This window comes from Atheta coriaria, unplaced genomic scaffold, assembly GCF_025399875.1.
Source record: "Atheta coriaria isolate IRGN ID8LTWV9N9 unplaced genomic scaffold, Caltech_Dcor_3.1 hic_scaffold_4_pilon, whole genome shotgun sequence".
Classification (NCBI taxonomy): Eukaryota; Metazoa; Arthropoda; class Insecta; order Coleoptera; family Staphylinidae; genus Dalotia; species Dalotia coriaria.
Genome location: NW_027045446.1, coordinates 8,836,402 through 8,854,131, shown reverse-complemented (window position 1 = coordinate 8,854,131; position 17,730 = coordinate 8,836,402). Strand labels below are relative to the sequence as shown.

General features: G+C 40.7%; 1 protein-coding gene across 3 annotated transcripts in view; it reads left to right on the top strand.

Moving 5' to 3' along the window:
- Abd-B (Abdominal B) overlaps positions 1 to 8,314 on the top strand; it is a 44,232-nt gene extending 35,918 nt beyond the window's left edge. For 2 of the 3 annotated variants that reach the window (XM_065300789.1, XM_065300790.1), the window contains exons 3-6: positions 1,134 to 1,226; positions 1,753 to 1,793; positions 4,044 to 4,862; positions 6,123 to 8,314. In XM_065300789.1, coding sequence (XP_065156861.1) covers positions 4,085 to 4,862; positions 6,123 to 6,535 — 1,191 coding nt within the window. In that variant the 5' untranslated portion in view covers positions 1,134 to 1,226; positions 1,753 to 1,793; positions 4,044 to 4,084 and the 3' untranslated portion in view covers positions 6,536 to 8,314. Of the gene's footprint in view, positions 1 to 1,133; positions 1,227 to 1,752; positions 1,794 to 2,838; positions 4,863 to 6,122 lie in introns of those variants that run through there. The other variant, XM_065300788.1, reaches the window with a different exon arrangement.
- The last annotated feature ends 9,416 nt before the right edge of the window (positions 8,315 to 17,730 follow it).

The window sequence follows — 17,730 nt, the reverse complement described above, 5'->3', positions numbered from 1 at the left end:
GGTGGAATATCCGCAAAGGGAAAACAAAACGACCACGCGCCAACCCGGGAGTTGTTATCATAAAAAAATATGATTTACTATAGGCGCATAGGCCTTATAAACATGTACACAAAGACAAATCTCAAATAAAAGCGCTCGCAGTTATTTTAGTTCCGTTTACAGTTGTTTTTTTCCGGTTTAGAAACCGAATTACACGTAAATGCAATTTTCTAGCCCACGTGCTTGCATTGTCACACGCATTAAGCAAAAAAAGTGTAAAAAAATGCAAAAAGCGCACAAATGACCACTTCTTACGGTATTTCACGCCGCGGCCGCACTCATACACACCGCACAGCAAACAATAAATCATTTTTATGGCGACATACATTTTTATATTAAATGCGGCACACACAGCATCTCATCGCATTCGTAAACGGCGACATTAAATCTAGAGCCCGCGATGGTTATGGAAATGCGGCGTGGTGTGTGCATATGGTATGCTAAAACGTATATTAACTTAATTATTATCGTAACGACGTGTTTATGCAATAATTAAACGGCTCTTAGTTTAATTGAAGTGAAGCGCCCACAAAAAACACAGTAGTAAAGCTAATAACAAAGAAAATTCACTGCAAAATTTATTTCAATGCCAAAAGCGACTTTTTTTTTGTTTCACAATTCACATGATGCTTTTTTTGGTGAGTGTCTATGAATGTTGATGAAATTGATATTTTCTTTCGTATAGAAATCTGTCCGCCGGCTTGTGTGCTTGATGATGATGGCCCTAAGGCGTTTCGAGGCGTCTTTCCTCGCGTGATATCTTTATTATAACCATTTTGAATAAATTTTCTTCCTCGTTATTGTTATGTCTTTATTTTTCGTTGTGTTTCGTGCGCCATTCGGTTCTGGGCTATTGTTCTTTTTTATTTCTTCTAGGCGCGCTTTATATTTGCGCCTTTTGTGAAAGGAAGCTTTTGTCGTGCGTATAGAGACAATGTCGGACGTCATTTGCATTATTTTAACATTTCTCCAAACGCGCGCCCCAATTAAACACAGTGGTGGAGTTTTATAACCATTTTCACCCCTTCGGGGGCTGGTACGCAGAAAATAAAACAAAAAAATGTTAAATTTTTGTCTTTTTTTGTTTGTTTCAGGCTTGATTTTCAATTAAGCACCGTTTTCTATTAATGCTTCAAGCTGTTCACCGACGTGGAGCGAGTATTTCATCCTTTCGAGTTGTCTAGCAGGTGCGTACCGCCACAAAACACAAAATAATACCCTTATAATAGGTGTGAGTTGTCCGCCATGTTTTTTTGTTGTATGTTGCGATAATATGTTACAAGTTTGTCGAACGCGCAAAGTCAAAGCTCACCGAGGGCAGATTGCGAACGTGCCGTACCAATATCCACATCGCTTCGATAAGTTGAGAGTTAATCTCCGCTCGCAGCTTATGCTGTCACATAATTTTCAGCTGCATGCCGGAAGACGTGTTTATTTTGCTTTTGCTGCAGACATAAACTCACAGTTGCTATTAGCGCCGACGTATCCGAGCCTTGGATATTTGTATCACTATACCTAAACGCATTCATTGCCCTCTTGTTTGATTTCTCCTACATTTACTCCGCCCAGATATCAAATATCCGTGTTACGTGGCAAAATAAACAACATAGTAACAGCTGCATTATGCGCGAAATTATCTACCGTTATTGTGCTCGTTAAGATAAAAGCTGTTATTAATATGTGCTTATTTAATATGTTGTGTTGATTTCGCAGACTCTCGAGAGTATTCTCCGCTCGTTCCGGGTTTCACCAAGGTTTGTATTAAATTTGAGCTTTTATTAAATAAAATAATTTTTTGGTACACACAGTTGACGAGTTGATAACTAAAACAAGTTAAAAATTGATTTTTAATGAAAATTTTAAAAAATATTGAGTTTTTAATGGAAGTTTGCGTCTGGGGGTTAGGCTACCAAGATTGGCGCACAGCCCCGCGTATAAATACACGCCATGCTCGCGCTGGAGGCGGGGTGACGCGCGCCATGTTCGCAAACTCTACCATATTGTGATCAGTAATCACGGAAAGCTTTAAACGTGCAAACTACTTGAAACTTCAATGTGTAAAACTTGTAAATTGATTAATTTCGCTTGTATTTTGATAAAAACATGACGAAAACTTTGCGCATACAAAAAGATACGATTTACGGATTGTGCTCGAGCATCAACGGTGTATCTCTTGTATCTCTACCTGCGGGCGTTGGAATTTTACGAGCGCGCAGTCCTCGTGACCAATTTTAACGGCATAACAAGCGCAATTTCATTGTTGAATTGTAATAGAAGGCCCCTTTGCAGTAACAAGTCCCAAAGTCTCGCGTATTACTTTACCACATACATTCGTTGCAGAGAAATTAATGAATATTAAGCAAGGGGTTTGAAATGGACTCAAAGTTGAGGTTTTGCAATAAAATTTTGAACAAAATTAATAAAAATTTTAAAATAAAATTTAAAAATAATTAATAAGTAGACAAAACAATTTTCTTGGTTTAAAATTTTTTAACTGGTATAAATCTTGATTGAAATGCGCTTAGAATAGAATAAATGTGTGTGTTGCATGCGAACAAAAGCTCGCGTTGTTGGTGCTTGCAACGCGTGCCTGACATGAACCCGCCTCGGGACGTGTGTCTGTGATCGCGCAACGGCGCGCAGGATGCGTGCGAGCGCTGGCGAGCTTAGGAGCTTTCCCTCGCGTCGCGCTGCTCGCGTGTAGCTTGTCGGGAGTCCTGCGAGCGGCCGGTAGAAAGCGCGCGCGTCGCCGATGCCAGCCGACCGCTTGCCGCCGGAGACGCGGCCGTCGAGCAACGAGGAATAAGCGCGAGACGTCGAGCGTTCAGTGTGCGCCTGCAACCTGTCCGTCGCTGTCAGTCGCCACGATCCGAGTCCACACATGACATCGCGAACTTGACGCAACTCTCCGCGTAAAAGCACATCACACGCTCGCTGCGACACATCGGCACTTCGCGAGTTTATACACACAACAACTGCAACGAGAAAAAGTTGTTGGAAAGTTTAAAAGCACAAAAAGGTTTTACGTGAAAAAAAAAAGTTTGGAAAGTTTTGGATACCCGGCTTACGTCCTATTGTCATATTTACTACGACAGAAAAAAAATCAGCAATCTACAAGAAAAGGACAAAAAAAACCTATCATAAACTAGAAGATTTGTGAAGTGCGGTGGGCCACAACCATTGTGCCTGTTAGAAAAGGGCACAAATTATTGAAATACGACCTCATAACAGAGAGTGAAATTGCTGCCTGCCTGCCAGCTTGGTGGGACGAGGTGTTCAGCTAACGAAGGCATCAAGGTCTTCTCAATCAGCTGGTCTAGCTTTTCGGGGACTTGAAATAGTGCACCATTTAGTGACACCTCGTTCAGCAAATCCAATTGGATCAATTCATCAATTTGACTCTGCGTGGACGATGCATTCGAGTGGCTTCAATGAAAATACAACGTGCCCACAATAAAAATAAAATATTATAATAGTCGCAAACAAATCAAAAGTTACGACCGTCAATAAATTAATTTACAGTCCATAAAACGGGTGTAATAGCTGCTCTCGTGCCGGTGTGCATGTGTGTGTGGATCACCTTATGATTTATACCCGGGCGCTAATAACGCACTAATATATTTATAGTGTTTAAGCAAATAGCACACAGTGTTGCGTTGAAAGTAAAAGTAAAACAAGCACAACTCGTCAACTTGTATCTACCGAATATTTGACTGACTCTCAAAGTGGTGTGTGAAATTGTAACTCATTTGAGTACTGTTATTGTTTTCATAAACTCCATCGTCTTGATTCCTGCGTGCGCGTCTTGTGTGCTAACATCATCCCTGCGTGACGTCTGCCGCCTGACTGATACGCGCCAACACACCGGGCTTCGCTCGCGCGCTCCGCTCCCCTCCGATGCTGTGATCCCCTTGCGGCAACAATCATCCTCACCATCGCGGACCCCGTGGCGTGCGCGGCGCCCACCCTGTACGACCATGTGCATCCCCCCGGATCCTCCCCAGCCACCGGAGCGGGGACTTCCACCGGGGTGACGTGGTGGTCGATGATGAACGGCGGCCTGTACGAGGAAAGCCCCCCGCCCGCCCCGCAGAGTGCAGCAACGCCGATCAGCAACAGCGGCATGACCAGCCCGGCGACGGTGCCGCCGCCCACGGCGACCACCTCGGCCACGTCCAGTTCATCACCGGCGAGCGTGACGAGCAACAGTGGATCAGCGGGGCCACTGCATATTCCCGCAAAGCGGCTGGGTTCAGCAGGCGGGTATGGGGAGTGTGCAGAGCCAAGTGTCATCCGGCACTCGCATCATGGTCAACCGTGGAATTACTCTCCCTCGGATAACCACCATGCGGGCGCCACCGCCTTCGAATCCACTGTGGGTCTCAACCACCATCAGTACGCCAATGCGCCTACCTATTACAACCTGGCGGCTGACCCTACGGGCGGGCGGGATTCACGCAAAGGGGCATTATCCTTCTGGTCACCTGCTGCCACTGCCGCTGCTGGTGGCACTCCTGAGTATAAATACTCGGCAGTGTCGGCAGCGGGGCCCAGCGCTGACCCAACAGTCTCATCGTGCCATCAGAGCTTCTCGTCGTCGTCCTGGTGCAACTACTCGCCGTACTCGTCGGCGGCATCACGACACCATGTCGACGCGCATCAACCCGTCCCCTATTTGACGCCCGCCGATGAACGCAACCGCGTGGTGGCGGCGGCGGCGATGGCCGCCGAGTCGGCCGGCTTTGCGCACGCACACGACGGCGGCTACGGCCTGCGGAACTACGCTTCCGAACCTCTGCCGTCTACACCTTACCCACCGCCAGGTAATAAAAATACTCTCACACATTATACACACACAAACACACGCCGCAATCGAAACCAATAAAACGCAAAGCATGAATGAACCAGCTACTTCCCACAACGCACACTAGATGGCATAAGGTTTTAGTTTTTGTGAGCTAAATAGTGTGAGCACATCGCTCTGTTACAACACACGTAAACGTGATGAGCTCGCATAACCGACCGAGTGAGACACGCACCGAAACGGCACGTTCCACATGCTGCATGCTGACTCGAGCCTTGCCCCACACTGTTTCCTCAACCGTCTCAACAATCAGCGCGACAGAGAGAGACAGAAGCAGCCCATTAGATTAGACCTGGCTGTGTGGCTCCAAGGAAAAGTTCCCCTCGTTGAGCGAATGTGTTTCCTCGTGCACACGCTGCGTCACCCTCGAAAACTATTCCTCGCTGAAAATTCATTGTAAACTTACGCAATAACAACCGAAAAAAATAAAACAAAAAACAACAACGCGAGAAGTAGTGTGTCGTAACGTTAACAAGTTGGCCTTGGGAGCTCGGTGATTTAATCGAAATATATGCTGCTGCCGCGCTTATTTCAAAAGCATTCCGAAAATAGCAACCAGGAAAAACGGACTAATTAAGCTCGCGCGCGCGAAAATATTTACCATACACGAAAAAATTACTACAATAACACACCGCGCAAACATTTAAGAGTCAATAAAATTAACCGTTTCGTTTCATATACCTAATATATTCGTTCATATGTAGGTACCTATATATTTACAAAAGCATTTTATAGACGTGCAATAATAATTAATAGCTTCATTCACGATTTTAAACGACTTCATTGCCTAGGTCAGTTTTATTACATAGTAAAATAATGTAGTAATGGCATAAAACTGTCGTTTTGTTTTGGTAAATGTGTGTACTCTCCAGTGATGAATTATTTTCTAGTAAAAACATCAATTATTAAATCAGGTCAAAATTTTAAGAAGAAAAAATTCAAGTTTATCAACGGGACCAAAAATTTCTGTTCCGTATACTTGTGTCATGCTTATATTAGAAAGAGATGGAACACTTTGGGTCTGTGTAGGGTTCGAAGAATAACGACCGCACATTATATCCGACTCGACTCGATGTCGAGGGTGACGTCATCCACCAGGCTGGAAAACAGCTGATTGTAGAAAGTCACGGAATGCTCCCTTACACATTTTACACACATACAAATATACGTTGTGTGTTATGTTAATATTATGTGGATTTTGTTCTGTTTTGTCCGACAGGTTCACTAAGTTCAATGGGAGTGAGTGTCCCCTGCGCCGGCGCCAACCCACTGGAATGGACCGGTCAGGTGACGGTGCGGAAGAAGCGCAAACCATATTCGAAGTTTCAGACGCTCGAACTAGAGAAAGAGTTCCTCTTCAACGCGTACGTCAGCAAACAGAAGCGCTGGGAGCTCGCGCGCAACCTCAACCTCACCGAGCGACAGGTGAAGATCTGGTTCCAGAATCGGCGGATGAAGAACAAGAAGACGCAGCAGCGGCAGACCAACCAGCCGCAGAACAATAACAACGCCAACACGAACAACCAGAACCATCACGGGCATCATCCGTCGGCGCATCACCACGTGCACTCGCAGCACCACGTTGTTAATCATCACGTGGCGGCGAACGGAGCGCTCAAGCATCATCAGTGACCGACGGGGTTCTCCGGGGTCGTGTTGGGTCACCACGGGCTGGCCGCCTAATTGGGACGAACTCTCTTTTGCTGCCGATTTACCGTGGGAGGGGGATAAGGGGACTGTTTTAGTTTTTGATAATGATGCATACTTATTGAATTGAACTCTTTGTTTCCTGTTTTCTTGTTTTTTTTTCATCATTGTGTGTTGTAAACTGTGCAAACGAACACGGACGTAACGCGTGGACTTGCGTGGTGGGAGAGGCTCCTCGACGACACCTCCGACGACGACTGAGGACCTCAAAGTTTGTAATATTTAATTAGATAAGTATAAGTTCTTTGCTGTGCCAAAGATGTGAAGAGGGAATTTATGCGTATAGAACTCAAATGAAATGAAATCAATGATGATGAGAATTCGCACACATGGTTGATATTTAGTACGTTTAGGGCTTGTGCAACATTACTTTTGTTTTGATCGGATGCATTGTTTTATGATTAATTGTTTTGTAATTTTGTAATTTTGAGCGCTGAAATCGGATGCAAAGCATTCCGCGATTGAGAGCTAGGAGACGCCGAGAGACTTCAGGAGAACGAGTCACTTTAAATAAAGTAATACATTATAATTAACTACCTAAATGATAAATAATTATGAACGACAAAAAGTATATAAATATAAATATATATTAATTAATTAAAAGAAAAAAACGAAGCAGCAGTAGACGAAAAGCGACTTTGAATAATTAATTATTTGCAAGGTACACACACACACAAAACACAAATATTCAAAACACACACACAAACATACAAAAAACACACAAATATTAATTACAATTAATATACTCTGTACATATTCGACTGTCAATGTCTTTTTAGTAGGTTATAACATTATGATGTAAGTCGTTATTATATGGTATTTTACTATGTATTCAATGTTGCCGTAGTCTGAATGTGTATAGTAAATTATTGCAAAGAAGAAATAAGTACATATATATGTAAGGTTATTCAAACACACACAACAATATAAACTATGCGATAAGTAAGTACGACGTGTCGGGATTTCAGAGCCACATCAAACGCGCGCGCGTTTATCACAAGCCGAAAGGCCAGTAAACATCGGATAAACACTCTGAGCATCATTCGTTCGACATCTACAGTGCGCTTTCGAACCTCCCGTATCCAAAAAAACAGCGAATTTTGTAAATATCGGCGCTTCTTGTATACGTTATGAGTCCACACACATTGCAGTAATATTACGTTGTATGTAATGACCTTTAGATGCCCCTGTAAGAGGTATTAAATATGTAAGCAAGCAAGAGACGAGCTCGTCAGGACCTCATCTAGAAACCGAATTTATTAACAAAAGTGTGTGATGTCTCTGCCGCCTGCCGTCTATTATCATTCGGAGCGGAAATAAATTGGTGCAATTTGTCATTCCTGGCGGAGGACGAACGCACGCATAAGTAAGGATTACCTTATTCTAATGATAATGAGTAAATTAAACACTAATACTAAATAACATGTTGTACATAATCGGATATATGATAATTATAATGATTATTATTTCTCTTCTCTCATCCTTCTCACAGTCCTCTTGATTTCGCATTGATTGATTGATCCTCTCTCGGGTGACAAACAACGTACTAGAATGACTTTTAAATGATGGCCGATTCGTTGGATTCTTAGCACTTATACATAATAATATAAACTGAATATTTATTGATCTCTTAATTAATTAATTATCTAAATGAATAAACTATTGTAATTATTGCATAATACTTGAATATAAAATAAATGACAAGCATTGTAAAATTATTGCAAACCGATGGAAATTCGTCAAGATGTAACAACGAAGAATAAAACACGTGGGTATGACTGTATGAATGTGTAAGTCGTGTTTGTGTGTGTATGCGAAGAGTTAATACGTTTAGAAATTAATTATGAATTAATTCTTTGTACCTAAATACGTTAAGCGATTTAATTTTTATTGTCGATTTGAAAGTACCTATTATATTTTTATGATTGATTATTTTTTAACTTGTTGTGTTCAAAATGCATTGTTGTGTTTATGTATAAATGTAATACACATGAGAAAAATGAATGAAAACTTATTATAAACGATTACGATCTGAGTAAGTAGAGTGCCGGAATTAAGACACTGCAAGACAATGATGAACAAAAAATGCTTTTAGAAGTAATGCCCATGATTTCCTTAATTTTACAAAAAATTGTTAAATTTTTATTTTTATGTGTTTCTAGCGGAAGATTGTCGAGAAATATGCAACAAAAGGTAAATGAAGATAATATTTAATATATTTGGTGTTATAATGAAGCATGAGAGTTGCTTTTGTATGCTGTGGTTGTAAAATACTACTGCTGGCATAGATTAAGCGAATTTACTACTACCTGCTTACTATTTGAGTAGGTAGAGTAGGTAAGATCGGAAATGAGCTAGGAGTGGGAGACCACGTGCTCCGACCACAAACGATTGGCACCGATTTAAAAATTTACAATTTTTTAGCGTTTTAATGATATTTATAAGGTTTTAGAAGCCGTTAAAAATTTTTAAACGCTAAAATAAACTTTTTTTTTACTCCGTTCTGAAAACAGCGTAAAAATTTGACAAAAATTTCGCGCGTGTTAAAAACAAGCTAAAATTACATTGAAAATGCAGTTAATATGCCTTACAAAATAAATAAACAATCACAAAATAAATAAACCTGCTGATTAAGCAACTTAAAAAAAGTTATCAAGTAAAAACTCTCACCGTAACTGCTTCTGATTCCGTCTATAACTATATAGAGCTTTTTTGCAGTTGGGTTCTTTCTCTGCCTGACTTGTGTGTGTACTGCATTCGTGTTCGTTCGCATTCGACTCGTTCGGCAATTCAGTTCGTTCGGTTGCCGAACGAACGAGCGGGTAAAATTGATCAGGAGAACAGCAGAGCGCGTCGGTGCGCTCCGACAAATCGTTACACTGCGTTGTAACGGGCGTCAAACCGGTTTGCCTGACTCCTCCCATCGATAGAAAAAGAGACAGTATCATTTCTCTCTCAGTTTGGTGAGCGCTGCTCAAATATCCCTGCTGCTTTTTCACTCTCGCTTGTTTCTTTATCGTAATACTGTTTCATAGCGCAGAATTTTAAAGGAAGGGGAACAGAAAACGAGCTTGCGTAGAGTTGCTACAACGCGGAGGATCTTGTTTTACTTGCAGGAACTTCTGCAGTGTTTTTTGCAAGTTGAAAGTATCAGATACCTATTTATTTTTGTAGGTATAGAAAAATTTATTTAAAAAATTGTTTAATTTAGTAATAGTATGAGTAAGATGAAAGTAAAAACTTTGGATTTTATGCAGGACGTGATTTATGTTGGTGTTGCATAATTGTCATGATACAAAATGTCATAAATTATTATTTCACGCGTAGATGTAAAAAAATGACTCAAAATTACCTCAATACAAATTGAGTGACTTATAATTGCACTTAAGATACAAATTCTTTGTTTTGATAGAAAATACCATAAATATTTTGCGCCCACATAGCAACTTGAAACCCTTATACACTTAAATGCAGAAGTTATTTTATTATCTTTAGAATACCACAAAATACAAAGTTGCATGATTGCAAGTTGTTGTTTTTCCAAATGAATCCCATTGCTGTAGATTAGTGAAACTGGTTATTCGGATGTGTTGTGATCTTTTGTGTGGATATTTCTCATTTCTAGCAGCCACATCTTCTCCGCACAGATTTGTTGTTCGTTTTTGTGCGGCTCGTCCGCTGCTGCTAAGCAGTCTGGAAGGCGCATTAAGGAAATGAGAGAATCAAACCGAGTGGAAACGTCCGTCGTGATTCCTCCGTCGCTGTTGTCTTTAATCCGAAAAACAAAATGTACGAAAGTGCACCAGCCCGAGAAGCAAACAAATTAAGTAAAAGCTCCGGCGTCACGAGCCATTTGCCGCCGCGCAAGTTTTTCCCTCTTTTCAGAAACCCTCCACTGAAAATGTTTCATATTTCATGGTCGTTGATTCTAAAATATTGGATATGAATAAGTTATGAGCGGATCAGACTACAACAGCCATTTTTGTCCCGTTGGATTTATTATTTTATTCGTCGTCCGTGGAATTGACTTAAGTAGCTTACAAATATTTGTAGATTTTAGTTTGTTTAAGTTTGGCATTGCATCAAGAAGAGAATTCATGAACACACCAATGGCACAGACCCAAATTGCTTATATACGGTGTTTGCACATTAATTCATGTCTCCAAGACAGGTTGAACAAACAGACGGGCAATATAAGTATGTGAAGCACGCAAGATGTTGGGTGTTTGTTGGGCGTGCAGCGTGTAGGATCATATTTTGTCTTAACAAGCGTCTGCTTTGCGTCAACAATACTGTCTGTTACACTTTTTGTGAGGCCTTAAAATTGATATCATCTTAAATGTGTGCTCGTATCTCATCTGAAATGTGTTCTGGTTGAAGCTTTTATGCTTCATCAAGTGCTTCAATTGCACCATTGGCCACACCAGAATTAAAGTTACACAGTTTTGGTCACAAGTCACAACTGCTTACGGAATGAAAGTAAGAGTTGTTTTTGTGTATTATTCAACTGATATTCTCTTTCTTTATTTTTTGTTTAAGTTACAGACACATTAACATTCAGCTTGGCTTGGACGTTAAATTAACACAAATTAATATTTCCTGTTTTGTTATTTGTTGTCTGTGGAAGAGACTTTTATAGGACTCATTGTTTTACACAAAATTTATATCCAGTTGGAGAATATTTTGTTGTTCTGAATATAAATGCCTCTAAAGGGTTGTTTAAATAAGAAATAAATTTATTGTAGTGAAATAAATGTTCTTACTCCAGAGATAAATGTTTTACAAGAAGACACAAAATGTTTTACTTGAATTAATTGTAGGTTAGGACCAAAAATCTGTTTCAAGTTGAAGGTACATAATGAGTCGGCTTGCCGCAAGTTTTCCCCTCTGGATGTCTTCTCTCAGAGGTATAATTAGTGTCTCTAAGTAGAGTTATTTAGACACTGCAAAAAGTGCAGAAATGCAGTAGGTACGTGCATTGCATGCGTTGTTCCGAACAGTTCTACTAGCTGTGGAGCAGGTCTCCATCGAAAAATAAGGGTGTTTTCCTTTTCCCACCGCCCGACGTGTTTCGTTTTCGCCTTATTTGACGAATATGCTCGCCGTTCCAAGCTGCTGGCTCTGACGCGCCAAAGAAGGGGTGGGTTCTCACGAAGGAGAGCGCGCCTGGAAGAACCGACGGGGGATGTTTACGATTTATGAGCCGCGCTCCGGATCCCGGCGTATATTAGAGCATTGCACACAGAGACGAAACGAAAAGGAAAACAGAAACGCATTAAACGAAAACAGAAAAGAGTGGAAGCGCACGGCGGTACGGCACGGCCGCGCGGAGACGCGGAGGGGTCCCCTATGTAGGCATGTGCGTCGGACGAAGAGCGTCTCTCGGCGAGCCACCGCCGCCGCCATTCATCCGGATATTAGAAGAGCGCGTCGCGCGTATCCGCCGTCGTCGGCGAGAAGCGAGCCGCGCGCCGGTTAGGGGGGTTCGCAAAGTGTCCTAAAAGTTTTACAATCGCCAGCTCTCTCGCTGTGCGGTATATACGACATGCTTGATGGCCTATCTTCCAATGTGAGTAGCGGCCATAACACTAAGATGTATACGACTGCGCTGGGGCCCCTCCTATATGCTATATGCAATCCGCATGCCATATACCTATAGGTATGAGGCCGAGGCCGAGCGTGCAGGGTGCCGGTGCTGTGACAGTCATTAGTCGTGTTCGACAGCCGCGGGCGACCATCGACTCGCGATAGGTGAGAGCGCCGAAGCGGTGCATCGCGTACCGATATATAGCACACACAGAATTTCGGCGCCGCCGCCACCGCCACCACCGTCAACGCTAATTGCACGCGTCGCGTTCGCCGATTAGCATCGTGCCGGCACCGACCAGACGCCATGTGTGTTTCCAACCGACAACCGCTGCCAACAAACCAACACGTTGGTAAGTACCATTCTAATCTATAAATAAACAACCGAAAGCCATTAGTTGACACACACGCACACTCAACGAGATAATCCCTACCTAAACTAGTCACCATCCAACTAGTCGAAACTAAATTCAATGTGAAGCTGTGTAAAATAGACGCCGATAAAAGTGAAATCAAGAACCAAAACCAACAGCGTTTTGTTGAAGCGTTTAGCAGGTTTTTAGCTCATTAATTGCTCGCATGTGGACTGCCGGCATGAATTATAAATTTAGAGCCAGAGTGCTGTCAGCCATGGTCGCCACGGTCTCCCAGTTAATTAACGCTGTGCGACGAGTTAATTGGCGACCCGTGCGTGCCTTCCACTCTGCATGTTTTAACCCTTTTCCACGCTCACATCGCATGCTTACACACAAGAATCTGCTTTGATTTTGGTATCTGCGTCCATTGTAAATTAATTAAACTGTTGCATCCGGATGTGGACTACTTTACAAACTCCAACCCTGTTTCTATGTGTATAAATGTGTTAACGAACATAAGGCCTTCGCAGATTGTTGCGGAAGGGAAACGCGAAGCGGGCTAGAAAGATAACGAGATCCCCGGTCGGGAATCCGGAAAACTTTGTCATTCTATAGGACTTCACAGACGCGTATTGTTCGGGCACCGCGCCCTTATCGTAAAATACAACTACAAACTTTCTTACTTGAATAACATTCACGAAAAACTTAATCAAATCAAAAATTGTTTAATTTTTTATTTGTTTTTGATTGAAATTTAATTGTGTTTAATGTAATTTATCACATAATGTTTAATTTACATTTGTTCCGATTTACCTAATCACCATGGGGGTTGTGCATGTTTTACACTGAAAATCACAAACACAAATTGTGCGTGCGTGTGCGTGTGAGAATGTGTTAATTCAGGGCGGCCCCCAGACGTCTACACGATGCCTCGCGGCTTTTTGTATGAATAAGCGCCTACATTGCGCCGCACGCGGTAAATATTTGATTTGTTTGTTAGGTATTTATCACAAATTAATTCTGAATAAGTAATTTTCTACATTAATCTAAAATTTTGATAATAATATAACATAGCGTCGCACCCTAATGTTTGAATTGAGACTTTGTGAAAGTCGGCCATCTTGATATATCGACGAGCGTCGCGACGCGGTGTGCGCGCGACGCCCGCGCATCCAGTCTTGTACACAAGATCAATCATCATCGACCTGACAACTTTTATTAGTTGTATCACATTCAAAGTCAAAGGTTATCATAATTAACAAAAATATAACTTACTCATAATTATTTATGACATTAAGTAGATTAATATTCTGCTTACTTTTAGAATTGACGTAAGATTATCTTTTTTCCTTTCTCTGCGTTGTGTTGTAGGTATTTAATTGTGGTAAAACATTGACTTTAGCACTCATGTCACTAATGAATGTTCACGTGTAATTACTTCAATTAAGTGTAATTATTCGACGTTACAAACACGCGTGGTAACACAACTTAACAATTACGTTATTTATATTAACATAATTTACATTTTAAATGAGGCACACTTTGCACTTTTCCAATATACACATAATTATAAAAATAAAAATATTTAGACATTCACTCGATGAAATTCAAAATGATACTAAGCAAGAAAATGTTTAGCTTTCTTCCAAGATACAAATCTTTGACTTTCTTGTTTTTTTTTTTTGGTTTTGTGGGGATGAATCAAAGATATTTCCAAGATAAATGGCGATTTCTCTTTTTTTTCTTGTGGTTTTTTCAATGGAGGTTTCTAATTTCCAAGAGGGTTGGTCATCCAAAGTAGGTCACGCAGGCATCTTTTTTTTTCCAATAGGACCTCAAGGGTCAAACATTTTAGAAAGTTTCCAAATTTCCCTCGGCGGCATTTGCAAAACATTGCGGCTTTATATAAAAAAAACTTTTGTCTGTAGAGATCTGAATATTTAAATGACCCTTTTGGAAAGGCCAGGCAAGAAAGGGTCGCAAAAAAGGATCCGCCATTGTCAGGCGAGCAAACAAGGGATTTTTGGGTACCCATCACATATTCTCGAATTGAGCATGCATAATAAAAGCTGAAAATATGTCTTGGAAAAGATTGCGTTATAAAGTCATGGCAGTGGGAGTGAATCCGTTTGAATAAATACGCAATGCGAATGTGCAATCGAAGAAGACACGACGAGACGTTCAGCGATTGCTTTTGTCATGGCTGCATGCCTTGTTTCCTAGAAGGCGTGAAAAACCTCCGAGTATATACGCGGATTGCGAGACGGCGCACACAGCATGAGATACACTACCGCGGATTGTGTGTGCATCGGATTAGTTTCGTGTCGGTCATGTTGATACCAGGAAGTGGGTGTTCGCGCTGCGTGCGTGAATTTATTTCATTGGAGTGCCGCCAACGTGCAGAATGACTTGTGAGTAGAACACGCAATAAATACGTTACATATTGTGCTGAATTTATTAACATCATATAACGCCAAAAGATATTAGTAAGAATCCAACACGGAGTTGGATGACAGTTGAACAAAAATCTAAAACCGCCCACAAGTTCATAAATATTACCTAACAAATATAACAGAAGCGGGTGGAGTAGTATAATTTAATTTATTATATGTAAATTATTCGGAAATTAGTTCGACTACGGCTACCAAAACAATTTGTTTAAATCATGTCGGGAACAATCAGCATAGATTGGATTAAATTGCCTGAAAAGATTTTACAGTTGATTAAACATTGAACAATGCAAAATTTTACACTAAGAGTGAAAATCATAAATATTTTATACAAATATAACAATTAAATTTAACAATAAATAAGTTTTTGAATATATTGCGATAATTCGCAATAAAAACGTAATAAACATTGCTAAAACTTTGTATTTTTGTTAAAAAAATTCTCTCTTTCTCAAATTCAAGGTTTTTAACCTGATATTTTATATTTTATGCGTTTTTGTGATTATTTTTAGCAAATTTAAAACAATATTCAATAATTTTAATGTTAAATAAGCGAATATTTGCAATACACACATATTTTGATGAATAATTTACGTTCTACTGCGCAATTTCATATATTTTGCCACAAAAAATTATCAAAAACAGAAAAAAATCAATAAAAACGTGTCAAATAACAAAAATTGCAAAATTTTCATGTAAAATACCGATGATATTGGTAATATTTATGCCAATTTATGCATTGGCGGCATGACCACAGTCAACACCCGCAATTAAAACATTAGTTACAGACACTCATTGTTTTCCTCGTAAGCGGTTCAATTGTTAAACGAATACAATGCACACAACATTGCTGGCGCATTGAGCGCGCCTGCTTCGCCTACCTGCTGAATGAACACACATGCACGCATTAAAATTAACAAACGATAAACGCCGAACGGTGTAGCGCATTGAAAACTAATTGAAAACAATAGACGCGACCACAATTACAACGGCCAGAATGCTTTATTGCTTCATTAGAAGTTATAAACTTGTCAGCAAAACAAAACACACGCGCAATAAAACGTAGAAAAATGCGCGGCACGCCATAAATCATTCGCGATCAGATTGGATAAACAATTTCGGTATTAAAATATACTTTCGTTTTATGCATAAACATTTGACTGTTTGATCTTTGCTTTCGTTGGATTTTTCGCGCTCTTTTAAGTTCATTTCGTGAAAAAACTTGAAAGAATTTATGTTTATTTATTCACATGCATTTATTAACTAAATTTTTGTTTATTTTTAATAATTATAATTAAAACGTATATGTTTTGTTCAAATTTTGTTTCAAATAACCCAATACTGCAACATTTCTATTAATTAGAACTAATTAATAGCTTATTAAGTAATCTGGCAGTTTAACGCTTTGAAGGTTAATTTTAACTTATGTTAATCGTGCCACACTGTGTGCATAGCATGTATAAATTAATTAATCAACTTATTTAACCTTTTTGTTCAATTAGTGCGGCTAAGCAAACGTGCAAACCGAACATGCAATAATTTTATCAACGTTTTTTCAAACAAAAATTCGATGATGATTAAAACGCCGGCTGGAGCTGATCACCAAAGGAGCTTTTTTCTAATCGAAAGCTAATCAGTAATTGTGTTTTATGTGACGTCCATCTGGTCGGATGATGTTGTCGTAATTTGATTCGAATCGATCCAATTAATGCCGCCGCAGTGATGGCCGCCAAATAACAGGAAAAATGCGGTCTCGTTTAAACCAACTGTTGAGGGTAAAAAAACCAAACAAAATGGTTATTAAACTGTTTACTAAACGATCTACTTTGTATTGGAGGATAATGGAATAGTGGGAAAATAAAATCAAAGCATTTTTTGTTCTGAAAATTTGATTTTTGACGTTGGTGAGATTTTTGTTTCTCACTGGTTAAATATGATTCTGTTAGGCTTCTAAGCTTAGAGAAAACAGTCGTTCCCACCCCATGCAAAAAGGGGACAATTAAAAAATCGTATAATATTGTTGGCACATTGGCACACGGCGGGAGTAGGAGGGATTTGTTTTATAGTTTTCTTTCGGGCGCTCCGACGCGCCTCGCCGCCACAATATATATTTCACAAATCAGTCGCGTTCGCGATGTTGTCGTCGGCCGGTTGATGGTTTGTCGTGTTCCTCCGTCATCAGGCAGTAATCGTATGCACGTGTGCAGCGGTGACGTGCGCGAAATGGCCGCCCTGCGAATACCTGCCATCATTCCCTGGCAACCATCACCTGCACAGCGCTCGTAAACTCATTCGCATTCTTTCGCACAGTCAGTGTTCTGACGTCGATCAAAGTGACCGGTTCAAAGTTCAAAGTTGACAGTTCACATGTGAACGTGCGTAATGTGCGCAGTTTTGGAGGGAAATCGCTCAGTTCCGACGGGACTCAACAATTTTTCGGTAGGTGTGTGCGACTGCTTTGGTGTAGAAATGGTGACCTGTGCCTACATCTAGGAGCAGAACGCACAAACATCGCGGTGTACGAACGAAACCCAACGACAAAAAACCAACGACGAAACACGCACAGACGCGTCGTAAAACTTTTACTATTTGTACTCCAATGAGGAGTTTTACGAGCGAACTGGCTGTCTCTGTCGAGCGCATAGTGCGAGTATTCAGCGAGTTGCTAGGAGGGGCTGCGCTCGGTTCGGTTGCCATGACTGTATCGACCTACGGACGGAGCGCTGAT